The 16,295-nt window shown below is 39.8% G+C and overlaps 1 protein-coding gene across 1 annotated transcript; it reads right to left on the reverse strand.

Moving 5' to 3' along the window:
• Window positions 1-2,127: 2,127 nt before the first annotated feature.
• SH2D1B (SH2 domain containing 1B) lies at window positions 2,128-11,057 on the reverse strand. Its single transcript, XM_032193945.1, has 4 exons — window positions 10,924-11,057; window positions 5,488-5,551; window positions 2,736-2,904; window positions 2,128-2,165 (listed from the first exon to the last, which is right to left on the reverse strand). Exons 1-4 carry the CDS (start codon window positions 11,055-11,057, stop codon window positions 2,128-2,130), a joined length of 405 nt encoding a protein of 134 aa, XP_032049836.1.
• Window positions 11,058-16,295: the final 5,238 nt, after the last annotated feature.

The raw sequence follows: 16,295 nt of genomic DNA on the forward strand, positions 1-16,295 counted from the left end.
ACCAGGACAGTCTTTGTTCCTAAGGACGTATGATTCCCCATAATGCGCAACTGCTTACCAGCGAGGGGCAGTTGTGTGCACGGGTACGCTTCTCTCCAGCTCCAGTGTGCCCATTTCCAGCGACTTTCTGTACGAGCTTCTCTGAGCGGTTTGCTGAGTTTGGCCGAACCTATCTTCATGAGGCGATCAGTGTGCCTGTTCCCGTCTTGGTCTCCGGTCTGCTAGCCTGTTCCTCTTCACTCCTTTTTCCTGCTTCTTTATTGATCATAACTTCATCACATCGTGTTGCCTTCCTTTTTTTTTTTTTTTTTTTTTTTTTTTTTTCTTTTTTTCTTCTTCTTTCTTGAGGACAGGCTCCCCTCTTATACCCTTCTCTCCACAGCAGTTCTTTTCAAAACAACTTTTCACTGGTCAAACAACGTTGAATGTAACAACAACAGCAAACACCCAGAAACATCCATGCCTTAATGGCTGGAGAACAAGAGACCAGCTGGAGAACAAGAAACCGGAGACTGCATGGAGTCTCCTGAATCACCCTTCTTTGTTCCCTTTACATTCCTGATGGCCTCATCGTTAAGAGTCTGATGTTATCATCAATCACGGGCCTTGCCGACCCCCATGGCCACCTTCCCAGATCTCCCCCTTCTTTATTAATACCAACCATTTTCTCAACACGAATTACCACTCCATATATAACAGTCTGACACATGTGATAACGAAGTACTGGGCAAGTTGTTGAATTCTCCAAGTAGGGAAGACACACCAGTGTATGTGCTTCGAGAGAGGGAAGGATTTCCCCACCCCCGTAGTACTTTTTTTTTTTTTTTAAATGAACAACTACTTTATTTTCAGTTCCTTTTTGGGGACACATATTAGCACTTTTCACATGAGAATTAGTTTATCTTCTTAGTTTTTGTTTCCTTCATGCAACAAGTTACCCCTTTATCCTGGCATCAAAAAAACATTAGTAAGGTCACAATGAAGTCCAAAGCACTGAAAGATCTAAAAGTCTTCCAACAAACAGTGGTGGAAAAGATGTATAATAAGAAACAAGTCTACTAAAACAAATGCATAAATCATTTGTGAAAGATCTTAAACATACAGAAAATATAAACATCTTCCGCAAGATTACTGACTGAGGGGGAGGTGGTGCTAGCAAGAGGAAGAATCAGAACATACACTCCAGCTGTGACTTTATCTGGTTGTTACAGGCCGCCTTCAGAACAAACACATACATTAAATATTTAAAATGAGGGGTTAAAAAATAAAGCAAGTTCTTACATTAAAAAAATAACAAAACCCATACACATAACAGTAATGGCAGCGGTAAATGAAATGTAAGCATTCTCATGTATGCAGTACCTATTGGAAAAAAAACAACACAGAATATGTGCATAACTGCACAGATGTTGAACTTGCACTCCTCTAATTATAAACCAGAACCACTCATTAATATGAAAAATATTTCAAATCATTTCCATGTTACTGATTAATTGTGTATGGCATGAATTTACAACAGTCTTCTTGGTTTAATTTAGATTTTTCCAAACTGCAGAATAATACTGGTATTCCTTCACCCTGCTGAACTACTACCCACATATCCAACAATGAGGTAACATGAATCACAAACAAAAGAACAGTTTTTAAGCATCATATGATACAAATAGTATTTTTAGCATATATCATTTTTATCAACATATATCATTTTTGCCATAAACTAGGGCTTCAAGCACATTCATTTATTGTCTTCACATTGCTGGCTTTCTAACAGATGATTAATTTCAGCAGTTGATACCTTGGAGAGTTTGCTAAAAAAAAAAAAAAAACACACAAACAAAAAAACACAAAATGTACAAACACACATAACCCCCTTTCTCCTCATATATATATATAGGTGTGCCTGTGTCAAAAAAATAATTCTCTTAATAATGCACAAAAATATACAGTATTTTATACTGGATCTACTGAGGCAGAATACAGTTGCTCTGACAGTCTCCAAAGGGCACTAATTCCATAGGTATAGATCCACTGCTGTGAATGTCCAAACATTAGCTCTCCCCAGCTGTCCTGTTTTGCTGTGGTGCTGCCTAGAAAGGTGGCTTTCCAAATCATCAGATCACAGATCGTTCAGGGTAAGACATCAACATAGTCACTTTCATCAATTTCTGTAAAGAAGTCAATAAAAATGTTAAAAAACAAACAAAATTTGTGGTTGCTAATTGTTCTTTTGAAATTCCCCTCTAAGCAGGATGGCATGTTGCCATGTTGATAGACAGATATTATTAATTCAGTTTGATTTCCGAGTATTTTGTCTGCTATTGCAGGGCCAACTTTTTGAGCTTAGTGTTTTATGGACTGGGTCATCCAGTCCCTAAATCCATGAATTGCCTTTTCTGAATCAGCAAGCTCTGTTATTAAACAGTAGTATCCAGAAGACCTCCTCTTCCTGAGAAAGTCAAGTGCAGTGAATAACTGATAGCAATAAATCAGTAAATCAGGTCAATAGCACAGGTATTGATCTGATTGGAACTCTCTGGTACCAAGGCTGTGATCCTGGGCACAAGGCTATGTATTTCTTATTTTCAACGTGCTAACTAAATATAAGTTGTGTTTTGACACCTTTCACAAGAAGCCACAAATTAGATGGCTTTTTTTTCCCCTCCAATGTCTCCAACATCAGACCTGTCAATGCAGTTATCTTAATAAAAAGACAGAGACTGAACTAAATTTCTCACCATCATAAATATCATCCTTTCCTAACTTGAGCCTCCGGCTTCTTTGTAGGGGCTTTGTTTTCTTGACTGGGTAGCGAAGATTTGTTACTAGTCCTTGATTTGGTTTCTCATAGTTGTATATTAAATCCTTTAATGTTCTGAATACCTTTTCTGGAATACCTTCAGAAGTCTGCAAGGAAAGGAAAATAAAGTTAGTTAGCAAGCCTATTTCACACCAGGTACCTTAAGCAAGAGGAGCTGTGCCTAGCTTATCGTTCACCAAGGGACTGTTTTGTAAAGCTGTTTGGTGACAGAATATTGTTATATCACAGAGGTACCTGTGTGGTGGTGTTGTGATGGTACTGAGCAGCACAACCTCCCTCACCATCCCTGCTTGAGTGCACTTCAGCCTAGGGGAAGCTGTTCAGTGCTGTCTGTCTGGGTTCAGATCACAGGCTTCCCATCCTAGTACAAAGAAATTTTACCTCCTTCAGTCCAATAGTGACTGCTTCTAAACAAACCCTTCACAAGTCTGCATGCCTGGCTACATCTCTCTCAGTTCCTCCCTGCTGGAATCCCTGACCGGAGGTAAAGGACCAGCCAGCTACTGCGAACAAAATTCACATAGTTTCACGTTCATATTTAGCTGTTTAAACAAAACATTCAAAGGGATTTCAGTCAACAACAGTGCATGTGCTACTGATTTTCACTTTTTTCATGAAACAGATGTTGTTTTCTTACATTACAAAAGAACAGATCCAGTTGCTGTCTTTCCAGTCAAATGTTTCACTCCCTGAATCTGCCCTCCAAGACGTGCAAAGGTAACTAACATGTCTGGGGATCCATATGAATGTTTCAGTCACCAGCTTTTGCTTTTAGGCAGGAGTTTATTATTTGTCTCAGATTTATCCAAGTTTACAACCAGCATCAGAGACTCCTGAGGCCTAACATGGATGACACTCCATATGTAGGAGAACAGGGTTCTCACAACTGCCTTTAAACGCATGGACTGAATTGCTTCCACAGCACAACCCCCAAGTAATCTGTACAGAGACTTCTGCAACACTGGCAGTTCAAGGATAGTAATGTCAGGGAGTAAGCATGTTAATTATCTCTATCAAAGTGAGGATCCCACTCCCTCTACTAGTCATTGAAAGAGAATGGGGCTTTGGATTCACTTCATCACTATATGGCAGAGATACCTTTTTTTTTTTTTTTTTCTCTCCATCCTCTATCTTTTCTTCAGTTCACTATGGACTGGATGCCTCTGCCTCTGTGTACTGGTTTTGGTTGGGATGGAGTTATCTTTCTTCATAGCAGCCTGTATGGTGCTGTGTTGTGATTTTGCATGTTGATAACACATTAGAGTTTTGTCTGTTGCTAAGAGCAGTGCTTGCAGAGCATTGACACTGTCTCATTTTACTACTCTGCTCCCACATCAAATAGGGTGGGGATGTACAAGAAGCTGGGGGGGGACACAGCCAGAAGAGCTCACCTGAATTGACCAGAGGGGTATCCTGACATTATGCTGACATTATGCTCAGCATTAAAAGCTTCAGGAAAGCGGGGGTGCTTGTGGTTACAAGATTTGTCTTCCCAAATAATCATTATGTTTGCTGAGACCCTGCTTTCCAGGAAGCAGCTAACCATCTGGCTGCTGATGGGAAGTATTGACTAAATTCCTTCGTTGCCTTGCTTGCACACTTGACTTCACTTCACCTAATAAATTGTCTTCATCAAAGTTTTCTTACTTCTGCTTTTCTCTTCCCTACCACCAACTTGTGCTGCTGGGGGATGCTTAGCTGTTGGTCAGGGTCAACCTCCTACACTCCAGAAAGGCCACGGCTGGACCTGGCCTTCCCCATCACCATCAACATATTATTTCAATATATTATTTTAGTAATCCAAAACAGTCTGACTTAAAAAGTAGAACAGAAGTCTTACTGAATATTCATGACAAAACCCTGTAAGGAAAATTGGGTTTGAAAAAACAAACCATTCAATTCCGCATGGGAAATTGTATTTTTCATACTCAGCCCAAATCACTAATAAGCAAGAGTGACCAGCATACAGCAGCTTGGTGTGTCCTTCATGAAGTGAGTTTTGCTGCTTCATTCCAATTAAATGCTACCTAAATGCTGTCAGTCCTGTTGTCTATCCTATTACAAGCAAAGGGTTGAGCCATCTTTTTAAGTGTCCTCTCTACTTGCCTATAAATTGAATCTTCCTTAGTGTAGGGTTCTGATTCACAGAATCCCAGAATCATCTTATCTCCAGAATCACACAGAATTATAGGTCGGGTGGTGGTTTCACACTAATGGGCAGGTATTTTAAGATCAAAAAGATCATTCCGTTATTCAAAACCCTACAAGATTCTGGGTACCATGGCAGAGCTTTCAAACAGAAAAAGCTAATTAGGAACAGGAGTAAGTAATGAAAATGAGATTTTTCCTCAGTACTATGAAAAAGAACTAGTCAAATCAGGCAGTAGCTGGTCAACAAAAAACAGATTCACTTGGGTTACTAGGGATTTCTGTGAAGATAACTACTTGTAAGCTCATATGTAATAAGTATAACATTAAAAAGTCAATAATTGAATAGAATAGAAAAGAAACTTGGAAATATATTCATAGAATCATAGAATATCTGAGTTGGAAGGGACCCACAGGATCATCGAGTCCAACTCCTGGGTCCCATGCATTTTAATTATTTATTTTTTTTCAGGAAAATTGTCTTTAGTGCAGTCTGTACTGATGAAATGAGGGTTACTTACCTGTATTTTATAATACCCCTGCTTTTCCCTGAAGATGCGGTAAGTGTAGATGAGATCTTCAAAGCTGTGAAAAACATTGTATACATTATGCTTTTCATCAACTGTCAAACTACGGCAAATTGCTTAGACTGCCACAGCTGAACTTGACACTAAGGTTTTGGTTTTGTTGGTTTGTTTTTAAAGTAAACTGCAATGCTATGAAAGACTAAACCCAAAGAGACACACCTAAAGGAATATTTGATGCTAAATACCATCGATTACATATATATGCACTCACTTTTTCATTTCATTCATATATGACAGCCCTCAAAATACTTCAGATTCTCTAAGTCCTGTTTATTCATCTATTAGAGAAAATTAATCATGCATGTTGTTTTCGTATGCCTCAGAAACCCAAATATTACTTTCTCCCACCTTGTCATTTCAGATTCAACCGTCTGTACATGACAATACAGAGCTGTTTGATTTTTGGAACAAATGTATCGCTCTCTTTTTTTGCCCTGTGGAGTTAGCCCAGGTATGGTAAACGTACCTAAGAGTGCTGTGTCCAATCTGCACTCATTGCACTTTTCCTAGGATAGACTTTGACCAAGCACAGCCAGTTAGCTCATAGACCTCCACATCAGCTAGCTGCCTGAGGTCTCCTTCAGCTTCTTAGGTCCATTTTCTGTGCTGTGTTTTGTACTAATACAGCTCCGTTAGAATGGATCTGGTAAGTCAAAGCAATGAAAACGCTTAAGGTTTACACACCCAGACAGAGCTGGATGTCACTTCTACTTGTTCTTGGGCAGTAAAACACAAAATAGAGCCTAGAACTCCATGCTGAGGTGCCATGCATTTAAAATAAATCTTTACTTCTGTAGGATGCCTGATTCAGTACGCACCATCAGCAGAATTGCTTCACTGCACTAGAAACCATTTTGTGCAAATGTCAACATGGGAATAAAATGGAAGCAAAGAGCAGACACATGCATCATTAGTAATTGCAGTATCTCTATTAGCAGTGAGGAGAAGGGGGAGTTGTGGCCTTGCTGACTCTCAGACTGCAACGATGTCGGTCTTAGAGTCAGACATCCTTTTCACCCCGGAAAGACGGTGGTAACATGTACCCCTGCTTCAAAAACGGAGCTACAGTGAAGACACAAATAGCTACAGAGAAAAGTGAGGTGCCTTTCTTTCCCTGAAGTCATACACCAGGGGAAAACAGGCTACCTTCAAACTAATTAGCAACACCACAGGAGAAACCATCACCTTTCAAAAGGCTGATCAGCACCATAAAACACAGCTGAGAGAATTACCAGGTTATGACACAAGACTGCAATGTTATATGGAAAACACACACATTGGCCTAAAACAACACTAGAAGGCTGTCTTGGGAAATGTATCCTATTGAACTGATGGAAGTTGGGGAGGATGGGAGAGGACAAAGAGAAGGAAAACCACATTAATCAAAGTAAGGGTAAAGAATGATTCTGTAGAAAACTTGCAGTTCACCTTTCACACAAGGTCTACTGGTATTTCTCTGAAGAAAGCGGATATAGAAGTCTCCATGGCAGACACAGAAGTGTGAAGTTGTAGAATACGTTTCATGTGAACTGCTTTCCTTGTGAGAGCCCTCAAGTAAGTGTAGCAGCATAAATTCATACTCTCAATTTCCCCACAGTGACCCCTTGAGCTGTTCATACTTCCATGTATACCAGATGTGATCGTGTACCAGGCTACTTCAACTTCGAATGTGTTTGATTTGACCAGATGTGTACAATACTGGATATTTAACAGGGAGCACATAAAAAAGAGCACACATGATATTTGTGTCTCAACACCGAGCTGAGTCTCTGACCCACAATGTTGAAAGCAGACACAATGGAGGAAGGAAGGGAAACCCCATTTTTAACAGCCATCGAGACTGGAAATATCTGCCAATAGCAGGTGATATTAGAGACACAAGAGGTTGTACAGTAAGACTGACCAAGACTAAGTTAGAAAAGCAAGACAACGGGGAGTCCAGAGTTCAAAAAGTGAGAGAAGGTTTTAAATTTTGAAATATGTTTGGCCCAACTAAGGGTTTCAAAGAACTCATGAACTAAACCTGACACATGCCTTTACATGAGAATAGTTTGATACCGTAGGCTTCCCATGCTCTCGTCCATCCTCTTCTCCCCATGTGATACCTCCCTAAACTTCACTTTGCAGTTGTATCACAAGTCGAATTCTTGGAGAAATGTTAGTAGGAAATGGCCTCCAGTCACCAACACGCAGAAAACGTCTGCGCAAGTTCTACTTCTAGAAAATTATTTGTCCTTTAGATTTTCCGTGGTTTTGCTTACTTTTTATTAAAAAAAAAAAAAACACTTTTAAAAAAACAATAAACATGGTTTGAACACTCAGGGTACTGATGGCTTTGGGTATCTTTTATCAACCGAAACAAAAGCTTTATCAAATACAGCAATGGCAGCTGTTCAGAAGATGAACTGCAGATCATGATCAAAAAAGGCAGTTAAGTTGCAGAGAGATGTAAACCACAACAGAGCAGCAACAACAAAAAACAATATCTGAAGACAAGTTCTCTGAATTGGCATGTATGTTCAATGGAAGGATTTCAGTTATAGCTAAATCAATTAAGCTGTCCTGAAACGGAGAATCTTAGGGCAAAAACCTAGTTCAGGGGACTTGCATGTAAATGGCTGGTTACTCTGAAGAAGTTACTATGGATTGGTTACACAGTAACTGAAGAAGTTACTATGGACTGGGACCAGTAGAAAACTTCCGGTTAGAATAGATTTACTTTGATTCAAAGCATTGCATCCCAGGGCTACATCTTTTTTTTTTATTATTTTTTTCCCCCTTCTTGAGACACCTGTGGAAATTGATGGGTATCTATCTGGCTTATGAGTTTTTTTTATAATGTTAGCATTCATTCTTTAAACATAATTTGCAAGTAAAAGTAAGGCATAAAGGTGAAGAATAATAACCTAATCTGATTTTTCTGAAACTCATTCTTTACCTGTCAAACATTGGAAGGTTAGTGCCTGTATTTTACTTTGGCTGTGGTAGTTATGGCAAAATAAACATGAAATTGCCATTACAATGAAAACTTCTTATTCCAAATCAAGTACTAAATGCATTTCAACAGCTGCATATTATATTTCAAATTAACAAATGGCTGGTGTGGGCCCAAGGAAGATCCAGAGGCAGAAGAACAGGATGAGAAGAGTTTGTTTTGGTAGGCTGACATGTTGAACCATGAAAACAGCAGCCGGTGCAATAGGTCTGGACTAAGGGACCTGTGAAAGCTTGGGATGAGAACAGCAGTATACCATGGAGGAAGAGCTGTGTGTTGTGCCTGATTAGAGATGAGATGTTTTTCAGCTGCTGCCACCATTCCAACTCTCAGGTCCTCTGTGGGCATGTCATCTCCCCTCAGTCAGTGGGGAGGACCAAAAGTTTTGGTTGTTCTGTGTAGCACGTGAATTGCTATCTATGCCCATTGAGCAGCTAAGTTGAGAACAACCAAATTATTTATTTATTTATTTTTGACACAGGTGAGCATCAGTTTGTTCATCAACCCTGTTAGGTGCTAAGCAGTGCTTTACGATGTAATTCTAACCCAAAGGTTGTCTTGAAACAGCACTGAAAGTTTTAGTGTTGATGCCTCGAATTTCAGAACAAATGCATTCGCCTCGAACAGTTTGTCTCCCTAGTCAGTCACTGACAGTCTCTCAGTTTCTAAGTCAATCCTCTACCACCCTTCTGATTTGATACCTGTAGACAATCCTTTCATCTCTACGAGCCCAGTATCTGTTATACCATTGCTGCCACTCCTGCAGTTTAACTATTATTTTTGTTAATACACAAATACGCTGCCTTCTTTCGGTATTAAAAATCCAGAGGCTAGCTGGAAGCCACATGCTTTTGTATATGCTTGCCCAGAACACTGTAGATAGTCTGCAGATGTGAATTTGTCTATCACAAAGTGGATCTGCTTTGCTGTTAGCAAAATAAAAAAAGAACCCCCTTCTTCCCCCCCACCCACCCCCCTCCAAAAAAAAAAAAAGGAGGAAAATAACGAGAAAAAAGGGAAGGAACACAACTGTGCTAGTGCAGCACTGCACATAACCTTCATGTCAGCTTGCATCTGCCCATGATGTACTCAGTAGATGTGCACTCTTATTTCAGTAGTTTAGACTCATTACACACACAAGTATATCACCGCTTTCTGATCTACCTCTACTGCATAAAAAGCCATCTCCCAAAAAAGCCATCTCCAAAGCCATCCTCCCAAGTCAGGGACTAATATCGTCATTCCTCAACTGTGCTAGGACCTCCATTTGTCTCTTCTGACAGGGTATACATATCCTTTCCTTTGTATGCTCCCTCTGCTCCCATTGTTTCCTTCCACATCACACTGCAGGCAGGTTCCTGCAGTTCCCTCCCCAAGTACTCTGCTCCTCACTTGCCATTTCACTTCTTACTCCACTTCTCTGTCATTTCCCGATCCTTCGTTCTTTTACCCAACAACGCAATACTCCATTTCCCCCACCTTTTTCTCCCTTCTTTGATTTGTTTCAAAAGCAACAAGATTTTATTTATTAAAAAAAAAAAAAAAATGTCCTGATATTTCTGAATTAATTAATTGTGTTGATTTTTTTTCCCCACATCACACTCAAATATATCCCCAAAGAGAGCGTAAATTCTTTTAGGTTCAAACAGAAAAGACTCAGAGTTACTAACTTATAAATTTTGAGCGCATTAGGAACAAATCAATTATATATGAAAAAATGTAAAACGGGCTTCATGAACGGAAAATAAAAGTACCATTCCCTACAGGAAAAGAAAATCATAAGATTTTAATTGTGGTGAGTTAGGGACTAGTGGTAGTAATTTTCTATGTTTGTCTTGTTCATGGGTTTGCTATATGAATTTGAACAAGACATTACAGCTTTCAGTCTCAGCTTGTATTGTTACATCAGATGCTGTGTAAGAAACACAAGGCTAAGGTTTCACCAAATAGTCAGAAAGCATGTGAGGAAGGACATGCTTTATATCATACTATGAGACTTTTCAGAGTCTCGATAGTGCTAAAATGCTATTTACTCATCATTACAGAGGCAGTAACTTTGAATGACTTTCTTCTCACCATGTTTTGGCAGGCTGAGATATTTCATCTGGGCTTCCTCTATTGTCTGTAGAGAGAGACCAGCATCAGCAGAGAACAATTAATCACTCCTGTGTTGTATTAATTGTCTTTTGCTAATGCCACCCTCTCACCACTCACTACAAAGGAAGCTCAAGTCAACCAGCAATACTTGAGTACATCTACACCAATCCTTTGAATTTGTTAACATTAGGGAAAGAACCAGTAACGTTAGAGAATATGAACCCTTGGTTTTGAATCTACTTGAAAACTCTTAAGAAATTTAGTATCAAAATACTTACAAAACACACAGACACAAGGCTCCTTCCACGCTTTCACTTTCTCGTATTAAATAGCTGCCATTCTTTCCATTCTTGCACAGCAGTTCTTCACAGGCTTTCCTTGTTATCTTTCCATGAAAAAATGGGAACTCCATGGACAAACAGGAACAGGCTTCCTTGTCCTTCAGTCCAATTCCAGGACCAGTCAGAAGACTGGCATTAAAAGAAGACTTACTCCAAATGCAGCTGTTGAGAAACAATTGAAACTGGAAGTTTGAAGTACATAGATGAGTTCATCTGTGTTGCTGCCACCAGTCTGTCGGTAATGCAGTTGAGCATTAGTTACCAACCTAATGCTTGTGACAGCAGGCAGGAAATGGGAAACAGTTTGTCTACACTGGTCACACAGCCCACATCAGAAGATTAGATTGTTCTGTCATGACACAGAGTTGACATTTGAGTCGCGTATCATGCTCTAAGCAATACAATAGCTAACTACAGTACAATAGATAAGACACCTTAGCATAGTTATAAAGTCAACTTTTACCTTTAAAGTTGCTCAAAGCCTTTCCAGACTCACCTTATAACACAATTGTTGGTTGTTGTTATTTTTATGGTTTAATCAAATTTTCAAGTTTAATTGAAAGATGATCAGCAATATTTGAGATATTAGATTTTTCAAAACAGGCCCTGCCCCTTCTTAATTTTAAAGTGTAATAACTTTGAAAGGTATAACACCTTTATCAAGAAGTTCCACTGTGCCTATGACATGATTTGGAAAACATGTCAGGAAGGAGATGGGGGTCAGACAGTGTCTTTAGGCACCCCAGGAAGCTGCTGTCAGATCCACCAGGACAGGATACAGCCACGTGTAGAACTGCTGCTCCCTGACTGAGGAAATGCTGCCCAGCTCCATGGCAGATGCTCTCCCAGGCATTTCATAGTTTCCCTGCTGGAAGGCAAGGACTTGGGGTTGGGGGGACGACCCAGACCTGCAGAAGCAGGAGGTAGGAACTACGCTGGACCGTGTTTCTGAAAGAAAGGAAGTTGAGGGAGGACCTAATGATGTGAGGGAAGATAGATTCAGAAGGTGAGACTGAAAAGAAAACAAGCACTAATCGTGCAGATAGAGTGAGGCTGGGTTTCCAGGGGAGAGGGATGGAACAGAAAAAGCAGGGGAGACAGAGTCCTCCAAGCTGGGGAGGAGGATCTGGGTCTGCTGCAACACAGCCTGCTGTCGAGGTCAAAACAGAGTCCAGATCTATGACTCTGCTGGCAGTGGCAAAGGCCTTCTCAATTTTAAAGCTCACCATTTGCATGTTCACCACCCAGCTCTGTCACCTGAGGACAACTCTGAAGTCATCTCATAAATGTGAAATTTCCATGAGGCAGCATGGTGTGGATAACTCGCCCAGAAGGCCAGCTCTGAACAGGAACAAGAGCAGCTGCTTATCGCTGCCCGGATTGAGGCACTTTCTTTTTCCTCTGCAGTGATAGGAAAACTAATATTCAACAACAGCAAATTTCTCTTTCAGGAGTGTAATGACTGTTCTTCACATTTTATTTATTTATTTATTTTTTCCCCGTAAATACTTCATTAGCTAGAAACAGAAGACAGTAAATTCAGTAGATCTTGCGGGTCTGCCTCTAGACAGTTATTTAAATGGAAATGACAGCTACACATAATACTATGTCTAATATTGTACTAGTATAACATCTAAGGATTATCAGAAAATTAATGTTTTGTTTTTGTTTTTTTTCCTTTTCTGAAATGAAGAGTCAGAACTGGAAGAAGGCCTTAAGTATGTAAAAGGGGCTGGAGTAACACCAAAGTTTAACAGATTTGATAATAAATAACTGAATATAAGTAAAGACAGTAACAATTAGCTGTGTTCTTTATCATATGTATCCTCATTCCTTGTTTCAAGGTCTGGGCAGTTACTGAACTCAGGTAGTATCAGAGCAATGGTACTTACACGGGTGAAAATGGCAGACTTTGAGCTTGGTATTCAACTCAAGTGGCATCAGATGTTGATGAACTGTTCCTGTTGTGTCTAAGGAAGCCAACTCCTCTACCTGCTTTTTAAAGAATTACTTCTGATCTGGACACAGAAAAATTAAGGTGAAACCAACAGCTTCTTTTCAAGAGAAAGTGCAATGGGCTCAGAGGCTTCCCCATTCCAAGAAAGGCAGCAATCTCCCCTTATCAAAACAAGTGTTGGCTCCACTTCTTTTTAGAAACACTTCTGTTTTGCTTTTCAGAAGAAAAAGATGTCTGTTTCCCATCAGTTACAGATCTGGGTGAGAACATGAGACCATGTATTTCAGTTACGTGCAGCTGTCTAGCCAGCTTTTTTAAGCTTAAAAAAAAATTAAAATTTTCAGCCATCACAGTAAGTTTGTGTAAGGAAGTGAACAAATTTGTTGTACCACTGGCCAGGTGTGTAACACCCTTCACGTGTTTGTGAGCACAGTCCCATTTCCAATTTATTTCTTTCAGTTGGGGATGGGGCCAATGACATACTTGATGCAGCAAGGTTGGAACTGCCCTCTAGTCAGATCATTGTTTGGAAAACCTCTTTCCTTTTAGGGTTTCCCATTTTATTTATTTATTTTTATTTTTTTATATATATATTTTTTTATTTTTTAAATTCGAACAATGAAGTAATAATCCTAGACAGAAGTTCTCACTGAAATGTGAAATGAAAACTTCAAACACACAATCTTCCTGTGGTTCAACGTGCATGTTGCAAGTTTGGTAGAGCTCAGAATTTAAAGAATACATCAAGACAATATGTTTCTGCAGCTCCTTGACAGTGTTCAATAGAAGAGGGTTACCCACAGATTGATGCGATCCTTCTACCTTACCCAGCTGTAGTATTCATGTGGAGTTGAAAACAGGAATTTGATTTAAAAGCAAAAACCAGAAAAATACCATAGAAGAAAGTCTGGGAGGATAAGAGAAGAGAGAGGCTGTAAATACTATCTGGTCTATCACTAAACCACAAACACGATTCACGGACCGGACACAAACCCATTGCTGTCTCTTGCACGCATACGTATGTGTACATACACTTTGCTCTCGCACTGGTGGGCTAGTCCATGGTGAAAATGCAAAGCACTGGCAAAGACAAAACAGGACTTTCAGGTCACAGTTGGGTATAACTGTTGACAGACACTGTATAAATACTTGGAAGGTGGTGGGAGGTGCCCTTATTAGCCACCTCAGAGCTGTGCCACAAGCCTCTACCTCATTGAACTTCCACCGTGTAGCTTTGGGTCACATAATGATATACTTCCATGGGCCAAATTTGCCAATAAATTTAGACCAAATGTTTCCTAACAAGTATTTCTGGCTTAACAAATTTAGCGAGTATTTTTGGCTTACACAAGCCTGCATATCCAGACTGCTCTCTCTGCTTAGATTGAGGAGTGGTCAAAAATATGAGCTGATGGTCTTGACTGCAATGAAACCTGAAAGTATTTCATGTTATGGGCCAGGGAAGTTCACAGAGAGCACAATATTTGGGCTTCTTCACAATTGTTCACTGACAGAAATTCTTAGCTGGTGTGACGTCTGAGAAAGTCTCACCTGAAATCTGCAAGGGGTGTTGCCTACGTGACAGTGAGGAGCAGAGTTTTTCTTGGTGAATTCAGGATAGTAATAATTCAGGATTCATAATAATTTTTGTGCATCCAGAATTGAGCCTGGGCTTCTGATCAGTACAGGGGAGCTGCTGTAAGCTATAGTAGATAAAGTTGTTCCTGTTTCTCAGCTGCAGCTAGTTCTTGAACTACCTGTGATCACAGTGGTGGTGGAGCTTGAAGCCGTGCTAGCTCATGCTAAGGACAGTTTGTGGCAACAGTGGCTTTTTGTTTCAGTTGAAAAGTTTGAGAACTGCTCAGTGCTGGGTAATGCATGACAAGAAGCCTGGGAAAGTAATGGAAATGATGCCCCAGCACAATCTGCTGAGGAATCCATTGCACAAACTTGCCTGGCTCAGAGGGCAGGGAAAGGTGCAAGAAAGGCACCATGCACCAGCTGCATTCCTCCAAGCCTGCTATGGGGCTTGCATGATGGAGGCAGTCATGCTGAAATGAATCTCTGGGCATTATGATTCACATTTTAGTAACAATAAACCAGGCTGTGGCTGGTATGAATCTGCTCTTAAGATCATTTTGCTCTACTCCAAAATAGGACTGTGTTGCATTTTTTTTTTCCGTTGTCCACTGAAGGATGGAAAGTTCCTAGCATAACATTCTACCGTGATTAGCTGGCCTTTTAAATGTTAGAGAAAAAAAATAAATCTTTTTCCAAAGAGAGAGACTGCTTACTCTCAACCTTACATGGAAAATCACTCCATAAATACCTCATATGTCAGAATAATTGTTATTCTATATTCTCAAATAGATGCAACCACTTCCTTCAGTCTTTCCCCAGAGGTTTTCTAACCCTGCAATAGTTGTGTTTTTCTCTGACACCACTTTGGTCACTACTTCTATAAAATTTGATGCCTCTGGCTGAACAAAGTCTTTTGACTAGAGGAGCAAGAGAGGTAGGTACTATTCCTCGTACAGAACAGCTGGTACTGAAATAAGACCTGCAACGTTTTTTTGCAGCAGTGCCAAGCCCTAGTTGCCTTTAACTTCAGTTTTCTTTCTGCCGTATTGCTTCCTTCATCCATTTTCAGCTTTTCCTTCTGTTCACGTAAAACCTAAAACTTACTTTTCATAGTAACACCTCATATTAGCATGCACATTTGGGTTCTGCCCCAAATATACAGGCTGCAGCTTTAACACAGCAAAGCTCTTAATAATGGCTCTGGTAAGAGAAGGAAAGCTAAGGGAAAACTAGGTTGCTTGACATGAAGAGTTGTTTTCAGTAAATAATTGTAGGGCACAGGTCCGAGTTAAATTGAAAGCTGTGGTCAAAAGATGCTAAAGGCAAAGTCAGTGTGCTTGAAAACTGCTAAAGTTGTGAATGAGACAGGAAGCTGAAGGATCATTTATAATTTGACCAGGTAGCAAAAAGCACAACATATGAAAACAGAAAGAAAGATGACTTCTAGCTAAGTCTCCTGAAAATTTGACATGTTCTTGGGCTGTGGTGGCAGACAGTTGTGTTACTCGGGCTTAACTTTACAACTGAACCAATAAAGGGTTTTACAAGTACTTAATATTCTATAGTAACAAATTACATTTAATTTTGCAAACTTCACAACTGTTGCAAAATTGGAGACTGATGTAAAAATCACACTATGTATTGCACCACAGCAAAAAGCTTTTTGTGATGTTGATATCAAGATTTCCTTCAGATTGAAAGAAGTAGTTATGGTGTAAATTCAGGAAGAAAATTTCTCTCATGTGTCTATTACTTATGGTTTGCTGTTACA

The sequence above is a fragment of the Aythya fuligula genome, chromosome 1, assembly GCF_009819795.1.
Source record: "Aythya fuligula isolate bAytFul2 chromosome 1, bAytFul2.pri, whole genome shotgun sequence".
Taxonomy (NCBI): domain Eukaryota; kingdom Metazoa; phylum Chordata; class Aves; order Anseriformes; family Anatidae; genus Aythya; species Aythya fuligula.